The following is a 19561-nucleotide window of genomic DNA, read 5'->3' as shown; positions in this document are numbered from 1 at the left end:
TCTCTATTGTCCAATTACTGGGCCCGTGTGGCTGCTATCGGTGGAAACAGGAGCTGCCTTTTCAAAAAGAATGTTCGAGCCTCAATGTGCTCAGGACAGACCATGGAAGAGAATGTGGATGTTTGCCTTGCAAGGAAAGACAGGGTGGGTTATTATTGGGGGACCATACGATTTGGGAGATGGGCCCCACCTGGCTCATGCAGAACAGCCTGCAGAACTGTCTTCTTGGCTGGTAGAGTAAGGGTTAAGCAAAGGAGGAGTGTGATTGGTTTCCTTTTTGGGAAAAAACCTGCTGGTGTGTGGAGAGAAAGGGAACTCCCTCAGATGGGGCAATGGTGGTGCAGGAGGCAGGGACCACTTGGGCCCCACATGGGCCCCACTTGAAGCCATGCCTATGTGTGTACTGGACACTTTTGGGCAGGCTCTAGAGCAGGAGGCAGCAGCCCACCCTAACCCTGCCCCTTGGCTACTGTCTCTTGCTGTGCCATTTGCCGTAGATCCCTTGCAGGTGGTGACCCTCTCATGGCTGTGCTTGGGACTCTGCTGCGTTCTCCTGAGTGTCAGCATTGGAACAGAAAAAAGGGATGAATAGCAGAGAGGCTGCTGCAAGGAGCATCCTGAGGGGCAAGATAAACTAGCCCATAAAAATGACGCTATTTCTGGGGGCTGGAGGGATAGCATGAAGGTAGGATATTTGCCTTGCATGCAGAAAGACGGTGGTTCAAATCCTGGCATCCCATCCAGTCCCCTGAGCCTGCCAGGAGCGATTTCTGAACATAGAGCCAGGAGTAACCCCTGAGCTTGCCAGGTGTGATCCAAAACAAACAAACCAAAAAAAATGACGCTATTTCACGAGATGGAGCACCGAGGTATTGCATTTGCCTTGCACACCCAGGACAGACATGGGTTCAATCCCTGGCATTCCATATGATCTCCAGAGCCTGCCTGTTACCCCTCCCCAAAGCCAAATGCTATTTTACCTGTATAGTGAGATCCTCCCACAGCTGGGAGGAGTCTGTGTTTGGTAATTAGGAGTGGCCTAGGGGGTGGGCCAAGAGGGAGGTGCAGCAAGGGAGAGGCAGATGCAGCAGAAGAGATGAGAGACAGGTTGGATGCAGGAGTAGGAAAAAAGCTTAGCATAGAAGCTATGTGGAAATATGCACATGGTAGTTAGGGCCTTGTAATAAAGCTGATGTCTCCTGAAACTTCATCTGACTGCCTGTGGATCATTTCTTTGCCGTTACCCTAATACCAACAGACCCACGGGCTGAAGGGGCTGCAGGTGCTGAGATGGGCCCAGAAAGGCCTCACCACCCATCCATCCACACTACTAAGACATATTAATTAATAATTAATGCAACACCTGCCTGAAGCGATTTCTGAGCACAGAGCAGGAGCAACCCCCGAGCGCCACCAGATGTAGTCCAAAAACAAACAAGAAAAAACCAATAAATAAAAAATGACGCTATGTCTGATGCCTTGGAGCAGTGCGGTAGTTGTAAAGCAGGGCTCTGCTGGGGTAGGATCTGGTTTGGGGTTAGACAGGAGGACCTGTGAGAGGTGAGCCAAAAGGAGCCAGTTCTAGGGAGGTGGGCATAGACACCCCAGAATGGGGGACAGTGACAGTGAATTATCTGGAGCAGGGGGTGAGGGAGACAGACATAGGAGGCAGGCAGGGACCAAATACCCCAGAAAGGCTCAGTCTTACTCTAGGAACCCTGGGTCACCACCAAGGACTCCTAGAACGACCTGTGGCAGGTGAAGCACAGACCCAAGCACAGTATGGGTAGCTAAGGTCTCCTGTTGACCTGGCTACTGTCTCTCCCTCCAGGAAAAGCCAGGGTGAGAGGGAACTTGGCACAAGTATCCCCAAGGTCACAGGTAAGGATTGGCTTGGGCCCCTGACCCTGATGTGGGTATCTGGGAGGGAAGCCCTGGGTCTCTTCGAACATCTGTCTCTCTCCTCATATTTCTCGAGTGGAATGCTGTCACTAAAACGATGGATTTTAACTTCACTAAAAATATAAAAAATGCTTAGACCTGAGTGGGTGTTTAGTCAGGCCCTTCCAAATCAATGAAAATTCCACAGATGATCTTCCTGGCTGCATGCAAATGAAATGGAAAAGACAGCATATGCTATGGCGCTGGTGCAGAGGTAAATGGGGAAAAGGGTGCCTGTTACTGGGGTATCAGGGTCGAGTGTTTGGGCATAGGGGTGCTGGTGTGGGGGTACTCAGGACAATCGGTCCTTGTGGAGCTTGATTTCCCCTACCACCCCCTCCATCCCCAGGCAATCACTACACTGACACAGATGCAAAAACCTGTCCATTTTATGTCTGAGGTTCAGAAACAAACAGTGGAACAGTCTGGCTGCCCCCACCCAGCTGGACCTGCGTGTTGCTGTCCGCCAAAGGGCGCAGAACCCAGGACCCCTCCCTGGCAGGACCTGGCTTAGTTACAGGCCCTGGAGTGGTGTCAAAGCCCTTGGGGGGTCCAGGCCAGACGGGAGAGGGACCCGCTGGTTACTGGAAGAACATTTAGGGAGGGGGGGTGAAAGGGAGACCGACCACTGGTCATCTTCCCCAAGGCCAAGGTTGGGGAGCAAATAAAGCTGAGGAGAGGGCTGTGTGGGACCGGTCCCCACATAAGAGGGGTTTCCTGGATACCCCACAAGGCACTACAATCCCCGATGTGGGGTGGGACGCCCCGTTTTGGGTGCTGGATCCTCTCCCAAGCCTGAGCTCCCTCGGTTCTCCCCAGCCCCAGCTCTGGCTGTGGTTTAGGGGTGAAGAAACAACGCTGGGGGGTCAGGGTTCAAGGCTGCGGGCACAGGCCTTGAACCAGGGCTGGCCAGGACCCTCTCCCACAGTGAGGCTCCTGGGGTCCCCTTGGCCCGGCCCCCTTTCTGCACTGACTGTAACCAATAAATAAATAAATACATCCCCGCATCTGCCCGGCCCCTGCACCCCTACAGCTGGCTCTCCTCCTCCTCCAGAGAGCGGTTGAGTCCAGGGATGAACTTGAGCAGCCGCCTGCGGAAGCTGCGGTACTTGGTCTTGCGTAGGCCCGGCCCGCACAGGGCCTGCTCGCGGGCCTCAGTCCAGAGCGAGCCAGGCACGCCGCCGCCTCCCGCACCGGGGCCAGCACACCTGACACTGGCACTGCGGCTCAGCAGATTGCGGGGTGCAGGGGCGGAGGCGCGGGGCTCTGCGGGGCCGGGTGCGCGGGCAGGTGGTGGCACCGGCGGCAGGGCAGGGGGCTCTGCACCCCGAAAGAAGCACGTGTGGTAGACGGCATCATCGGGGTCACCCCCGGGGCGGCCGGCACCCCCACGGGGACCCCCAGGGGCGGCCAGCAGGGGTCCAAAGGGCAGAGAGCCTGGCAGCAGGCCCGCACCGTACAGGCAGGAGCGCACAGACTCCAGAGTGTCGTAGATGCTCGGGTCCTTCACCACCAGACCTGCCAGGGCAGTGGAAGAGGATCGTAAGGAAGGGATCACGGCTTTGCATCACCCTGAACCCCACTCCCCTCACTGACAAACAGCGATTTGAAACCAAGTCTCAAATTCAAATTTAAATATCAAATTCAAAATCATGGAAGGGGTGGGCACAAGCTTTGTGAGTACTGGTATTCCCAACTATGACATGGGGACAATAAATGCTTGGGATAGATAGATAGATAGATAGATAGATAGATAGATAGATAGATAGATAGATAGATAGATAGATAGATAGATAGATAGATGGATGGATGGATGGATGGATGGATGGATGGATGGATGGATGGATGGATGGATGGATAGATAGATAGATAGATAGATAGATAGATAGATAGATAGATAGATAGATAGATAGATAGATAGATAGATAGATAGATAGATAGATAGATAGATAGATGGATAGATAGATGGATAGACAGCAGACAGTTATAGATGTAGATATAGATATAGGTATAGATATAGCAGAGCTTTAGTGAAGTGAGTAAAGTGCTTCCCTTGCACATGGTGGACCCAGTTCCATATTTGATGTCTCATATAGGCCCACAGACAGGAGTAAACCCTGAGCACGGCCTGATGTGACGCAAAGAGAAAAACAAAACAAAAGGGACTATACTGTCTCCTACTTCCCTTCAGAGGATTAACTGAGAACAAGGGGAACTGAATGTCATCAGCCCCAGACAGCTTTGTCCCTGAAGCAGTACCTGGGCAAACCTTACTTTATTTGTCAGTGGCAAGGGACACACTGGCTCTGAGAGTGGAGGTTGGGTATGCGTATACTATACGTAAAGGGAGAAGGGGCCCTGCACACCCCAGTCTACTCACCATGCACCAGGCGCTGCTCCTGCACCATTAGGGACCTGTATTCACCCCACTTCTCATAAAGAGTTTGCTGCAAGAGACACCGGCACAGAGTCAGGAGGGAGCTGAATATTAGCCGGGGTGATCAAAGACAGAAGAAATCCTAAGGTTTTCTTAGAATTTCTGGGAGACTGGGATAAATTAATGACCTCTTAAAAAACTGGGGCCCAGGGGCTGGAGTGATAGCACAGTGGCAGAGGTTTGTCTTGCATGTGGTCAACCCTGGACAGACCTGGGTTTGATCCCGGGAACCCCATGTGATCCCCTGAGCCTGCCAGGAGTGATTTCTGAGTGCAGAGCCAGGAGTAACCCCTGAGCACTGTCGTGTGTGGCCCCCAAACAAAACAAAGAAAACCTGGGGCATGCCGAGGCAGGGCTCTAGAAGGGGCTCCCGGACATTAAAGGGGTCCTCACCTTTAGATACTGCAGCCGGGCCTCCAGCTCTGCTTTCCGAATTGATGTCCCATACAAAGTTTCCAGCCTGCCAAGGTGAGGAACCCAAGTGAGCTGAAGATGTGGGTGCCCAGAGGAGCCAAGTAGTGAGAGACTGTGGGGCCCTGCATACCTGAGCACGTTGCCAGAAGCCTTGATGATGTCAACAATCTCTCGATGCCGGAGGCCTTCCACGTTCAGGTTGTTGACACTGGCGATGGTGTCTCCTGTCAGACAGAGAGGGGTCAGCAAAGAGCTCCACGGGGCCTGATGGGAGAATTCCAACCCCCTACTCTGGCCAGAAAGGTTAAGGTAATGACCCCACAGTATTTCTCAGCTACCTACTCCACTCTGTTCGGGAAAACCTCACAGCTCTCCTCATCCTATCCATCTACCCAAGCACCCCCACAAAGCCAACTTGTGGGGCCTAGCATCTGAGCCAGAGGGCCAAGGCCTGTTTTCAAATGTATGTACCCACATCCTAAGTATCTCAGTACCAAAAGGCTGCCCCCCACCAAGAACGATTTTCTTGTTTCGTTTTGCTTTAGGACTGTATCCAGTGATGCTCAGGTTCACTCCTGGTTCTGCTATCAGAAATCACTCCTGGCAGGCAAAAAGCACTATATTTGACTGGGGATCGGTTGTATGCAACACAAGCTCCCTATCTAATGTACTATCTCTCTAGTCCCAGGATGGTGATTTGTTGTTGTTGCTTGATTTTGTTTTAAGAACACACCCAATTTAGCATTTAGGGATTACCCTGGGCAGTGTGCAAGGGACCATATGTAGTGCCAGGGATTTAACTGGGCCAACTGCATGCAAGGCAAGTGCCTTTCTTGCTGTCCTATCTCTCTAGCTACCCAGAGTCAGTAATTTCACTGATTTGTTGAGCACAGGTAAATCCAAATGTACTCAGATTTAATCCTGATTCTACACTCAGGGATCACCCCTGACAGGCTTGGAGGACTATATAGAATACTGGCAATCGACCCTGGGTCAGTTGCATGTAAAGCAAATGCCTTGCCTACTGTACAATCTCTTTAGCTCCCCAGACTCTGACTTCAAACTAATCCACAGTTGTCATGAGACCCAGCAGAGATAGGAAGGGAGCAGGGCACAGTGAGAAGCACCAATCTGTGAACTAATACTGCTTCAACCATCCCAGTGGCCTCATCTTCTGAGACCCTGAGCACTGTGGAGTTCATTTTCTATCCCTAAAAATCAGAAACAACAACAACAACAAAAAAGGTTACTACTATTTGGGATAGTAGAATAGTGAATATGAAACTGATTACTCTGCAAGGTTTGCAATACCCTATTGGTCACCAGGGGCTGCTGGTGAGTAAGGGCTTCGGGAAGAAAATGTTAGACTTGCAGGGAAGGTGTCCATTCATGCAGTTTCACATTGCCCCCTTTCTAGAACCTGGGATCTATAGATTTGACCAGTCCTAAGGATTTCCTAGGGGAGGCATGTCCTTGTTAGTGTAAGAAACACAGGTACCCCAGATTTGGTCAGGCCAGGGGCAGGATAGGTGTCTATAGCGCAGGATCAGGTCCACTGAATGGAATATTTCTCCAGCCCCTGCTCCTGCTCAGACTGGATTGCTACATTGTCAGGTGGAAGCAGAACAGCAGTAGCAGCAGCACCTGCCTTTTGCCTAGTCCTGGCTTCATGCCGGGGAGTCCCCTCAGCACCGGATGTGAGGAATGTCATTGTCCCCATTCTGCAGGTGCTCAAGAGCACACCATAAATGACAAGTCCGCCTCACTACGAAGTTTGGCTTCACCCATTCTTATTTCTTTTCCCAAATAGAAGGGAGAACTGACTTCAGAAGAGATTTCTCAACCCCTTACCCCCTTATGGCACCCCCCCACCCCTTGCTTTCTGGGCCCAGGTTCACCTGGTGTGAGCCCAGCCAGCTGGGCAGGGCTGGCCTCATGAACTCGGCACACAAAGGTCACCATCTCCACACGCTGCTCCTCCCGGTGATGAAGGCCATATGTCTGTAAAAATTGACATGAAACTTCAGTCTGGTTGTGGTGGGGCCCAGGCACCCACGGGACTGGCCTCCCATCCTCTCTGTACTACCTGGATCTCAAAGCCGAAGGTCTGGTTCTCCTGCTTCTCCAAAGTCAGCACTTTCCTGCAGGAGACACGATGGCCATCTCATCAGGATTCAACAGGAGCTTGGGGAAGGGGGGGTGTCCTACCACATGCCCCCCACAGCTGCCAGCACTCTTTAGAACATCTGTCTCCTATGACAAGCTCCTCTCAGTCCATCTTATTGGAATATGTTCCTTCATGGGCAGAAACAGCAGCACAGACCTAGCCCAGCCTCCTGTGGGGGAATGTCTGGTCCAAAGCAGGGCTCTTACTATGGTTTTTAGTCCCACCCCAGCTTTTCAGCTTAGTGCCTCTGCTTCCAAGCTTTGGAGAGAGGGCTGGCCCTACCCGCAGAGGCCAGTCACGAGGCAGGCTGCTTCCAGACCACAGCTGAGCTGCAGCAGCGGGCCAGCCCACCAGATGTGAGGGCTGGGGGAGGGGAACCCGGAGGCCGCCCCTTCGGGAACTGAAGGCCTGCCCACTGGACACAATGGGCTGGAGTTGCTCCAGAGCTTCTCCTGCTGGGGAGCCCGGTTTCCTCTGTCCACCCCACCCCCTTCCTTCCCTACGCTAAGTCCCTCCCAGGCAGGGACTTTTTCTCTTTCCATAAACTTTTTCTGTTTCTTGGGAAAAACACAACAAGGAAAAAGACTCTTAGATTCAGGACCAAACATACTAATCTGCTGGCAGGCCACAGTTTGCTGGTCCATTTTAGAGACAGCCAGGCCCACTTTGCGAAGAGACATAGGCAAAGTAGTTCAGCTCCTGCTGCCCACACCGCTGTGCCTTTTCAAGTGGGCTGCTCTGCTGTGCCTGCCTGGGACAAGGCCTGCAGGAAGTGTGGCCAGGCTCAAGGAGCTGGACACAGCCTAGTGAGGATCTAGGTCCATGAGGGTGACTAGTTCTGGGGAGCTCCAGGGATCCTCCAAGGACTTCTACACTTCTCCCAATTCTCCAGGGAGCGGGAGCTGGCAGGGACTGGAGGTGGGTTGAAGAGCACCTGATGACTCAAAAGTTCCAAACTCCTTTCTCTACCACCCTCTTCTTGCAGCTTACACCCCCCACTGGCCCCTCACTCCCAGGCAGGACACCAGTGGAAAGGGTAGAACAACACCTTCTCCGCTGTGCTGAGATGCAGCGTGTGCCCACCCACCTTCAGCATATCACCCCCCTGCCAGCAGGACAGGAGCTGGGCTGGGGGTTCTCACCTCTGCTGTTCAGGACTCTGGCTGAGATTCTTCCAGCGGAACCCGGAGCCCTGGGCAAGGACAGACAGGCAGATGAGGAGCGAGGTTGAGAGAGCCTCTGGGTGTCCCTCCCTGTACCTCCAGCCTGAACCCTGCACCTCACTTTCTCTGCACGTCTGTCCTGCCTGTCATATGTGCTTCAGGGCAGGGGTAACCATTTGCCAAGGGCCCACAGCTTTCTCCCTTGGGCTTTATTAACTCCCTCCCCACTCCTCAATAAACCAAATAAACAAAAATCAAGGGCTGGGGACCCAGTTTGCTCTGGGGTTCAGCACATGAAACTCCATGACCCGAGCTGGCTTCCAGGTTGTAGCTGAGTAGAACCATCCCCACCCCAGGGCTAACTCCTCAAGGCTCAGCAACACCCCCGAGCCCCCCAGACAGAGTACATCCCCAGAGGATACTCAAGGAAGGCCAAGTGCTAGCCTGAGACTGGCTCAGAAGGCTCCCCCAAACCCCTGCCCACAGGTTCTCTCACAGTGATTTGGGGGAGCTGTGTAAAGGGGTCAGGTATATAGGGTGCTCTCCCAGCATGCTTATGTTAAGGCTGGGGGTCAGGGTGGCCCCCTCTACTAAAGACAAAGCTCTTAGGGTGCGCAATTGGGAATGTGCCCCCTCCGATTGTCAAGACACTTGGTTGCTTTCTGGAACAAAACCCACTTAGAGAACAAACTTATCCATAAGTCCCATTATACTTAAGGGAGAGGCTGGCAGTTCTGGTGTGGGAGTGTGGGTGTCCCAGAGGTCAGGGTTCCTATCTTTTTAAGATTCTTAAACTAACAGTCTCCCTTCTCCAAATTATTAGTGCTTGTTCCAGAAAGTGGGTATTCCAGGACAACCTGGTCGAGGTCGCTAAACAATCCCTGCCTGACTTAACCCTAGCCATTCTCCAGCAGGGTTGCCCCCAGGCTAGGAAGAGAAGTGGGGGGGGGGACAACCCCTCTTTCTCCAGAACCGGAGACTGGATTCAGGGTGGGGACAGTTTCCAAATAGGTCACAGAACAACACAGAGAGACCCCTTTGTCCTCCCACCCGATTTTCATAAAATGCAAATCCTCAACAAGCTGCTCATTGTTGGGGGGTGGGGTGGGCGGGGGGGAGCAGGGGCGGAGAGGGGGGCTTCTGGGGAAAGGCCAACCTCCCCCTCTCCTTAACCTGGGCCTCGGGTTCCCCTCGGGCCAGAGGAAGAGCCCTAAGAGTGGGAGCACAGCACAGCACAGCACAGCAGAGTGCGGGCGCGGTCGGTCCGCATCCTTCCTGCCCCCTGGGCGCCCCGCGACCCCTCCCACCGCGTCCGGTACAGTGTGAAGAAGTGTGTGGGGGGTCCAGCTCCCGCACCCCGACCTGAGCCTTGGAACGCGGGGGTCCCCTTGGAAGTCAGCGGGTGCCACGCACTTCTCCGGCAAGGGCTCCCGGGCTGCCCTAACTGATGCCACTGGCCCTGGGCAAGAGGCGATCCAGGGTCGGGGTTCCCGAAACTGGGGGACACCTGGATCAGGGGGAACAGGGGAGCAGGGATGCTGTTGGGAGCCCAGGAGGGTAAGGAGGGCGCAAGGCAAGGCAAGGCGGGGACCGCGGCGAGAGTGAGCAGGGGGGCCGCGATGGGGGGCAGACAGGACGCCAAGGGGAGCCCCGATCTTGGGGTTCGGGGTGTCAGCGAGCGCAGGACTCACCTTCCGGCGGGGCAGGGTGCCCCCCGACACGGCGAGCGCTCGGTACAGCTCGGCGGGGTGGTAGTCGTCCAGCGCCGCGTACAGCTCGTCCCCCGGGGAGCCGGCGCTGGCGGAGGCTGCGGGGGACCCCGAGGCCAGGGCCGGGGCCGGGGCGGCGTCCGAGCCCGGGGTCCGCGCGGCAGGGTCCGGGCCGGCGGTCGCCTCTTCCTTCTGCTGCAGCTTCCTGAGCCGGCGCAGGGTCATGGCTCCGGCTCCGACTCCGGCGCCGCGCCCCGGCCGGCGGGCAAGGCGAGCAAGGCGGGCAGCTCGGGTGCCAGGCGCTCGGGTGCCAGCCCGCCTGCCACCGCGCGCCTCCTTTATAGGCTGGAGGAGCCCAGCGGGCGGGAGGCGGAGAGCGACTCTGCTGGTCCCGCCCCGGCAGCCTGGCACCCGCCCACAGCACCCGGAGGCGGGGCGCCCCCCAAAAACTTGCAGACCTTAGCCCAACCATGGGGGCACCGCCGACCTGTGAAAAGTAAGCTGGGGATCAGGCTTGCCAGAAGGTTCCCAAACCCTAGGAGGGGAGCGATGAGGGTGAAGGGTCTTGCACAACATCTGAAATGTTGAGGTTTCTTGGCGAGATGGTGATGAGGGTACCCTAAAAGGTGTGTGTATGGTGGTGGTGGTGGTGGTGGGGTTTGGAGGCCCAGGGGAAGCGTGTAGGACATTCTGGGGGCTGCAGGGGTCTCAAGTTCTAAAGAGAGGAGGCAGCCTGTTGCAGAGGTTGTGGATGCACAGGGAGAAAGGTGGGGGACCTGGAAGGGGTCCCCGTGAGCCTCTGCAGAGTAAGAGGTTCAGAAACTTCCTCTGGCTAGCGAGGGCTCTTTCTCAGCTCCTAAGGTGGGCAGATGTGTGACTGTGGCTGTCTGGTTGTGGGAGAGGTGGTCTCCCCAGCTGAAGTCTGCTGTCAGAGAGTGGAAGAAGTGGAAGGCCAGGTGGGACATCTAAAGAGCAGCCCTCTTTAGGCTGGGGCCTAAAACTTTAATATTGACCAGGTCAGGGATGCCCTGATCCTGTCTGTGCCTTCCACCCCCCAGTTTTCCCAAAGCTGTCTTATGTCTTTATTCATTTATTTTTTAGTTTTATGTGGGCACCTGACAGCGCCCAGGTCACTCCTGACAGAGTTCAGGGATTATGTGTTGAAGGGACCAGCCCAGGCCTCCCACAAAACAAGGCTCTTGCTCAGCCTGCTGAATGATCTCTCTAGACCAAGAGAGAAATAATAATAAATTGCTATTATCATTATATTATTATTATTAAGTTGCCAGGAATCAAACTCAGTTTCCTAATTTGTGTGACATACACTATGAGACACATCCTGCCCTTTGTCTTAGGCCTTTAGAGCTTTCACTTCCAAAGCAATTACCAGGTGGTCTGCGTGTCTGTGTGTATTTCTATACCAAGGTAGAAAACAGTTTGTCCTCACCAAAGTAGAGGGTATAGTTAGCTCCTGTCCTCATTTGTACTAAGGAGGGAGCTAACCCCTGGGCTCTTAGCTCCAAGCCACTTAGTGAGAGAGGAGGTGAGAGAGGAGGCTGTGAAGTGTCCTCTTCACTTCACTCAGCCCTGCCTGTGCTAGGCATGAGCGAGGCCTAAGGGGTGGCAAAGTCTGGGGGCCTGGGAGCAAGCTACTTCTGAACGGTGTGTGAGGATCTGGGTGAGGGGGACCTACGGCCACACAGGTGAACCTGCTGCCTACTATCGGCCTCCCACAGCAACTAGGCTCTGGTTTCCTGGTCTGGTCGTCTGGCTTCCTCCATCTGTCTCTCTGCCAACCCAGCCCCCTGGGGCCCAGCCTCTATAGGAGGTGTGGGTGGAGGGGGTGCTGTTATACCCCACAGTGATGACACAAATCCAGATGGCAAGAGGCTTGGGGGGCAGGGGTGGATTGGGGCGTGTGGGGAGGCAAGAGCTAGCTTCCATGGTACTTTCGCTCCCTCCTCCCACCTTCCTCCCTGGCATCACCAAGTGGCCCTCCAGGAGGCCCAGAGAGCACATCGGTGGGGAAACATGGGCCTCTATTGTGAAGCCTGCACAGATGGAGTCCTGGACTGTTTGCTGCGGCTGGGCCTCAGGCAGACAGCATCTGGTGGGGTGAGGAGGGAGGTGTGGAAAGGCTGAGAGGAAAAGGCTTCTGTTCTCACTCCTGGCTTTTCCCTGAAGAGATCCACAAAAGGACATCTGTTGATTTGGAAGGTGGTGCTCAGGGCTTTATCCTGGCTTTTTTCAGGAGTGATCCCTAGCTGTGCTGCTAATGGCGGTGGGCTATATATGGTGCTGGGGATTGAACTGAATCAGTATTGTGTAATATCTTTCTGTACTATTTTTGTACGTTTTTGTATGTTTCTGTACTATTTTGTACATTTTAACATTTTTGTATTTCTGTACTATTTTTCCAGTCCTGATTTTTAATTAAATTTTTATTTATTTTTTTTTGTTTTTGGGCCACACCCGTTTGATGCTCAGGGGTTTCTCCTGGCTATGCGCTCAGAAATCGCCCCTGGCTTGGGGGACCATATGGGATGCTGGGGGATCGAACCACGGTCCATCCTACGCTAGCGCTTGCAAGGCAGACACCTTCCCTCTAGTGCCACCTTCCCGGCCCCTATTTTTTTTTTTTTTTTGGTTTTTCGAGCCACACCCATTTGATGCTCAGGGGTTACTCCTGGCTAAGCGCTCAGAAATTGCCCCTGGCTTGGGGGGACCATATGGGACACTGGGGGATCAAACCATGGTCCTTCCTTGGCTAGCGCTTGCAAGGCAGACACCTTACTTCTAGCACCACCTCGCCGGCCCCTTTAATTAACTTTTAATTTTTTTGTTTTCAGGTCACTCTTGGCTATATCTTGGCTCTGCACTCAGGTATTACTCTTGGCAGTACTTGGGCAACCATGGGATATTTGGGATTCCTCCTCCTGCAAGGCAAGCACCCCACCTGCTGTACTTTCTCTCTGGTCACTGACCCTGACTTAAAAAAATGATCATGGAGGTCACTCCAGAGATGCTGGGGAAAGGAGCATGTGGTGCTGAGAATCAAACTCAGGGCCTCACATATGCAAGGCAGATGCTCACAACTTGATCCACTTCCCCATCCCCTACAGGGAATCTTGCACAGCTTTTTTAAGGAAGATCACCCCAAGGGTAACCTAACAGTCCTCTCCCTGCCCACAGGTGGCTGACAGCTTTGGGGAAACAGTCCCTACCCGGACCCCAGAGGGGGAATCAGTGTTTCCCTTGGGGAAACACTTTCCCTGCCTTCAGAAGAGAGACCTCTGAGAGCTGTAGTTCACCTTAAGTACTCCCTGCTGTCAGGCAGAGTGCCCTGGAGAAGCCAGAGTGCAGGCAGCTCCAGAATGCCATTTCTGTCAGCACAATTTCCTCAGGTCCTGGAATTTCAGGGCCGGAAAGGGCCTTGCAGACCGGAAAGGAGATCATGTGGTCCAAGAGCTCACACCAAAGAGGCAGCCAGCAGCCCACAGGGAGCGAGGCTACAGAAGAGACAATATGGACCTCCACATCTGAAAGAGAGACCGACCAAGACCTTTGATTCAAGGTTGGCAGCTCTGCCGCTTGCTCAGACTGGGCCTGCACAGCCTCCTCCCAATCGCCCTAACATTCAGGAGATGGGATGCTGATGCCCTCTGGTGGCCATTAGCCTCAATAGAAAAACCCTTAAAGCCAACTGGGACAGGCAGCTTGACGTATGCTTCCTCTGTCACGGGGCACAGCACGGTCCAGCTGTCCCCACTTGCTCTCCAGTTACCTGAGGGTCTGTGTTTCTCAACTTCCACTTTTGTTCTCGAGTTCTGGAAACTTACATCTGCCATATTTGGAACTATCTTTTATTTACTTTTATGCCTACCCAATCCTGGAAGTGCTGGGGGTTTTACCTTTGGCGTGATGTTGCGTGTTGGGGCACCGGGCAGTTCCAGCCCTGCACACAAAGTACGTGCTCTAATCATCTGAGTCTTCTTCCTGACCTACTTTACTCCTGCTCTGTGCTCAGGGGAACCACATGAGGTACTGGGAATTGAGCCTGATGACCTTGTGGAAGGCAAGTACCCTACTCACTGTATTATGGACCCTCCGTGATGTTTCACATCCTAATTGAGGCAGCCTTGCTATAAGTAAAATCTGTCAGGGCCAAAACTGGGATCGCATATGGACCTTTGAGCCTGCCAGGAGTGATCCTGAATACAGAGCCTGGAGTTAGTCCTCAGCACAACCGGGTGTACCAAAAACTAAAGAAATGGGAAGGAAGAAGGGAAGAAAGGAAGAAAATAAAGAGTGAGAGAAAGAGAGAGAGCAGGAGAGATAGTACAGGAGATAGGGTGCTTGCTGACCAAGGCTCAATATCCAGCATCCTAAGCCCCTCCAGGAGTGATTCCTGAGTTCAGAGCCAGGAGTATCTCTGAGTACTGCTGGGTTGACCCAAAAACAGAGAGAAAGAGAACAAAAAGAGGAAGAAAGAAAAGAATGCAGGAGGGCCCGGAGAGATAGCACAGCAGTGTTTGCCTTGCAAGCAGCCGATCCAGGACCAAAGGTGGTTGGTTCAAAACCCAGTGTCCCATATGGTCCCCCGTGCCTGCCAGGAGCTATTTCTGAGCAGACAGCCAGGAGTAACCCCTGAGCACCGCCGGGTGTGGTCCCAAAACAAAACAAAACAAAACAAAAAAAGAATGCAAGAAAGCAGAAAGGAGGGAGGGAAGGAAGAGAGGAGGGAGGAAGGAAGAAAGGAATGCAGGATGGCAGGCAGAAAGGTTGGAAGAAGGGAATGAGAGGAAGGAAGGGAGGAAGGAAGGAAGGAATGAAGGAAGGGAGGGAGGGAGGGAGGAAGGAAGGGAGGGAGGGAGAAAGGAAGGAAGGGAGGGAGGGAAGAAGAGAGGGAGGAAGGAAGGAAGGAATGGAGGGAGGGAGGAAGGGAGGGAGGAAGGAAGGAAGGGAGGGAGGGAGGAAGGAAGGAAGGGAGGGAGGAAGGAAGGGAGGGAGGAAGGAAGGAAGGGAGGGAGGGAGGAAGGGAGGGAGGAAGGAAGGAAGGGAGGGAAGAAGGAAGGGAGGGAAGAAGGAAGGGAGGGAAGAAGGAAGGGAGGGAGGAAGGAAGGAAGGGAGGGAGGGAGGAAGGGAGGGAGGGAGGAAGAAAGGAAGGGAGGGAGGAAGGGAGGGAGGGAGGGAGGGAGGAAGGAAGGGAGGGAGGAAGGGAGGGAGAAAGGGAGGGAGAGAGGGAGGAAGGAAGGGAGGGAGGAAGGGAGGGAGGAAGAAAGGAAGGAAGGGAGGAAGGAAGGGAGGGAGGGAGGAAGAAAGGAAGGGAGGGAGGGAGGAAGGAAGGAAGGAAGGAAGGAAGGGAGGGAGGAAGGGAGAGAGGAAGAAAGGAAGGAAGGGAGGGAGGGAGGAAGGAAGGAAGGGAAGAAGGAAGGAAGGAAGAAAGGAAGGAAGGAAGGGCCAGAGAGAACATTCTTTAGCCTCAACTCCTGAGCTTGGCACCAGACAGGGCCCAATCCCCTAAAGTCTGGCTCTTTGGGGCCATCTCCAGAGGTCTCCAAACCTGGCATCAGGACCAGTCTTCATGGGTTCCTGAGCACATCCCTGTAGCCCCTCAAGCTTCCCTTCCTCTTTCTCCCTGCTGCCTGGCTCCCAGCAGGGGAGGGGCCTAGAGTGTAAGCAGATGGGAGGGAGGGGTTGACTAATGACCAAACTCCCACTTTTTGTGGGGAGCCTCTGCACAGACATCTGTCCACAGTCCTCATTGACAGAGGGGCTCAAACAACCCCCACCAAGCTGCTCAAGCTCTGGGGTGCTGTCAGGAAGCTGGGACACTTGGGGTGAGTTGCAGAAGGCCAATCTCCCTAGTGTTTAATTTCTGTCAGTGACAGCACTGTCACTTCAAACAGAATGGAAGAGATGGCCAGTTTGGGTGGGGGGTGGGGGGGCTTCTCCTTGGGTATTGCCCTGCTTCTGAACTTCTGCATTGGCAGGGATAGGCCCTGAAGTTCAGTTGTTCTCTGGTCTGTAGGAATGAAGGGTGGGCCCCCAGTTGTATGACAAGGCCTCTCAAGGGAAGCTGGACAGCTGGGAGCAGCTGACAGGGCAGGGCTGGTTTCTCCCCTGCCCCTCCTCCCTTTTTTGCTGTGTTGAGGGATCACACTAATTACCGTGACTTCATACATACTAGGTTAGTGCTGAATCTCCTAACCATGTCCTTTTCCTAGATTTTACACTTTTTTGTTTTTGGGGCCATACCAGTGGTGCTTAGGAGTTACTCCTAACTCTGCATTCAAGAGGTCACTTTTGGCAGTGCTCAGGAAACCAGTTCTTTTGTTTTGGGTCACACCAGTGATGCTCAGGAATTACTCCTGGCTATGCACTCAGAAATCACTCCTGACTCAGGGACCATATGAGATGCCAGGGATTGAAACCAGGTCTGTCCTGGGTCAGCCTTATGCAAGGCAAATGCCCTACCACTGTGCTATCGTTCTGGCCTCAGGAAACCAGTTCTAAAGAGCTAAACAGGGTCAGCAGTGTACAAGGCAAGCACCTTCCATGATTTTTTCCTAATGGGCTCAGGCGTTGCAAGTTTTATGGAGTGAAACTTGTGGAGTGGTGGGACCCAAAGTTGAGCAGTAGCAGGCTAGTTTCAGGTTTCTATGGTGCATTGTAAAGGTCTGGGCATCGTATGTTGGATTACTTGAGGATATGTATGAGGAGTTCTGAGTTTAGTCTAGCCATAAACTAGAGTTCCTCTAGCCTCTAGAGTGGGGAGAAAGGGAGCTTCACCACTCCAACACCCTCCAGGCAGCCTTGTATGGCTCCTGCTTCCCATCTCATCTCAGAATGATGATGCAGTGAGGTCCAGCCTATGGAGTGCCTACCTCTAAGTAAACACAGATGCAGGGCCACTAATCCTGGCCTCCTCTTTGAAGAATATCAGTCATGGGCTAAGGCTCTCCCATCTACTCCAAACTAAAGATGGCTCTTTTTTTTTTTTTTTGGTTTTGGATTTTGGACATACCTGGTGGTGCTGGTGCTCAGAGTTTACTCAGCCATATGTAGTGCTGAGAATGGAACTCGGCTTAGTTGCATGCAAAGCAAGCTCCTTACTCACTAAACTGTACTATCTCTATGGCCCTGTTTGCTTTTTTTTTGGCCACCCCCAATGGTTTTGAGCTTACTCTCAGACCATCTGATGCCAGAGATGGAACCTGGGGCTACTACTTGCAAAGCATGCACAGGCCTTTGAGCCATATCCCTGGCCTAAACCAGTTCCCTCTTTTCCTTCACTATTCACATCTGCTCAATCAAAACTACGGTTTGACTCACTGCCTCCTTCAACTTTTCCTGCTCTCCCACTGGTGCTTGGGGAGACCATTCTCTTTAGGGGATGGAACCTGGTTCTCCCAACATGTAAAGCACGTGCTTTAAAACACTGAGTCCAATTAATGCCTCTTGAAGTTGGCACTATGAATATCCCTGAACATGGAGAGGCACAGAGCCCACTGACTTTATTGGTCTATGCCCTCCATCAGGACAGAGGGAGTGGTTCTAATTCATGTGACAGCTCTCTATAAGCATGCTGTTGGGTAAAAGGCTAGAGACCAAATTGAGGTTGAAAAGGGAAAATGATCAGCAGTCTGAAGTAGCTGTCACCAGAAAACTAATGATGGCATCAGTCTTTCCTTCTCAGCCTGTGACAACTAGAATGTCTGGTTCTTGAATATGAGTCTGATAATATGATCCCTTCCCCATCAGTCAGCAGGTAATGCCTACCCTGTGACAGATGACACCTCTCAATCCCACACTCTGTCCTGTCCACACAAGACATTCAGTGTATCCTTATCCTAACCTCACTTCTAATTCGATAAGGTAGGGAGCCCTGCAGGCCAGAGATGAGACAGGCTTTCCCTGGTACCTTGTCTGGCCTCCACACCTCAACTATTGCTTTGTAATGAATGCCTTACTATGCTCGCTATACAAATCTACTGAGTTAAAGGGCAGTGGCCACAGGTAGTCCATCTTTGTATTCTGCCTTTCATTCTACATACTAAGATTGCTCTGGTGCTGATGAGATAGATCCCCTCAAGCCAACTGCTCCCCCAGAGTTCCTACTCTGCTGAGTTCCATCCTTGGACGTGAGACATTTTCAGGCCCATCCTGGCAATGTACCACACTCTTTAAATCCCATTCTGTCTGAAATTGGGACTCCCAGCAAGTTTTGGGGCCTCATGACAATTGTTTGACCAAAACACTAGTCCGAATGTTGCTGTCAAGATTATTTTAGATTTCTCCCTACTTCTCTTTCTTTCTCCTCTCTCCCTTCTGCTGTACCCTTTCTGTTGTTTCTTTGGAGAATTCAAACACACCATTCCCCATGACACTAATTTTGAATTTGTTGCATTTGTCAACTCAGAAATTTAAGGAGTGTAAAGTACAACCCCAATTCATGGGGCAAAGATAAGGAATTTTAACCACATATGGCTGAGCTGGTTTCCATCCAGGGCACCACATATTACTCTGAGCACCCTGCCTTCTGACAAAACAAAACGTCATTGTTAGAATGAAGATCTCTTGTATCAGAAGCCTTCATAGTAAGGACCTATTAGGCACTGCCAAGGGAACATAAAGTGGGAGTAGAATGGACCCCATCTTCTCATTACCTTTAAAAAGTATTGTGATCAGACCCACTTTTGCACATGCAAAGGTGACCTATTGCTAACCTACTGCTATACATCCTGGGTAGTGTCATTTTCAAAACAGTGAGGTTGAGCCTTGTGAATTTAAAGACCTCACAAGATAAATTCATTATTCACATGCTTTGAACTGGGGTTGAAATTAGTAGCAAGGTCTTTTGCATTCTTGGTTACACAAACAATTTAATTTTTCTAATCTAGAAGCACTAATAATCCTGTTGCCTTTCCCTGGTGGCTGTGGCAAGGATGGTCTGTAGGCTGTGTAGCACTCAGAATATAGCCTTCTTCAGAGCCATATCTCCTCACACCTTGTTTTGATATTCAAACAGTGATTCAAAGCAAATTTTGGTGCGTTGCCTAGCATGAAGGACAATATCATTTGAAAAAACTCTTAAGCTTCGAAGGACTCATTAACCGAACAGCTGCTTTCAAATACTGAAATTTCAAATATTTCAAACACTCTTTACAGAAGAGGCCAACTGCTCTGATTGAAGGAGGGGTCATGTGGAGGCTGCCGGGTTTTACCAGAAGACACTGCCCTGTTAAATGTGAGGCCTAGGGGCCAGAGTGATAGCACAGCGGTAGGGCGTTTGCCTTGCACACAGCCCACCCAGGATGGACCCGGGTTCAATTCCTATCATCCCATATGATTCCCTGAGTCTGCCAGGAGCAATTTCTGAGTGCAGAGCCAGGAGTAACCATTGGGCACCACTAGGTGTGGCACAAAAACAACAAAAGTGTGTGAGGCCCAGGGACCCTCACAGGGAAGCTGACGAGCAGCCAAGCGTGTCAACATAAGGCAACCTTGATAATCTCACTCCAGTTACGAGAATCCAGACATGTGGGGTTCTCTCAGCTGAAAACAGACTTCCTCACTCCCTAAACTGGACACATGCATAGGTGTCAGAACCTAGGAACCAGAATGTCCCCACCCATTCATTCTGTTCTTTGCTCAGGAGGGAAAGCAGACACGGAGTCCTTTTCCAGACTTCGGTGATTTCTGACCAGTCAGGAAGAATCAAGACTTT

General features: G+C 52.5%; 1 protein-coding gene across 1 annotated transcript; it reads right to left on the bottom strand.

The window, feature by feature from the left end:
* Window positions 1–2314: 2314 nt before the first annotated feature.
* Window positions 2315–10056, bottom strand: TAMALIN (trafficking regulator and scaffold protein tamalin). The gene is made up of 8 exons (XM_049783500.1): window positions 9814–10056; window positions 8102–8151; window positions 6879–6933; window positions 6691–6793; window positions 4923–5016; window positions 4772–4838; window positions 4322–4388; window positions 2315–3459 (listed from the first exon to the last, which is right to left on the bottom strand). The coding sequence occupies exons 1-8, from the start codon at window positions 10054–10056 to the stop codon at window positions 2969–2971; spliced, it is 1170 nt and encodes a 389-aa protein (XP_049639457.1). The 3' UTR covers window positions 2315–2968.
* Between the last annotated feature and the right edge of the window lie 9505 nt (window positions 10057–19561).

This window comes from Suncus etruscus, chromosome 11 (assembly GCF_024139225.1).
Source record: "Suncus etruscus isolate mSunEtr1 chromosome 11, mSunEtr1.pri.cur, whole genome shotgun sequence".
In the NCBI taxonomy this organism is placed as follows: domain Eukaryota; kingdom Metazoa; phylum Chordata; class Mammalia; order Eulipotyphla; family Soricidae; genus Suncus; species Suncus etruscus.
Note: the sequence above shows the minus strand (reverse complement) of the source record. Positions and strands in the feature narration are given on the sequence as shown.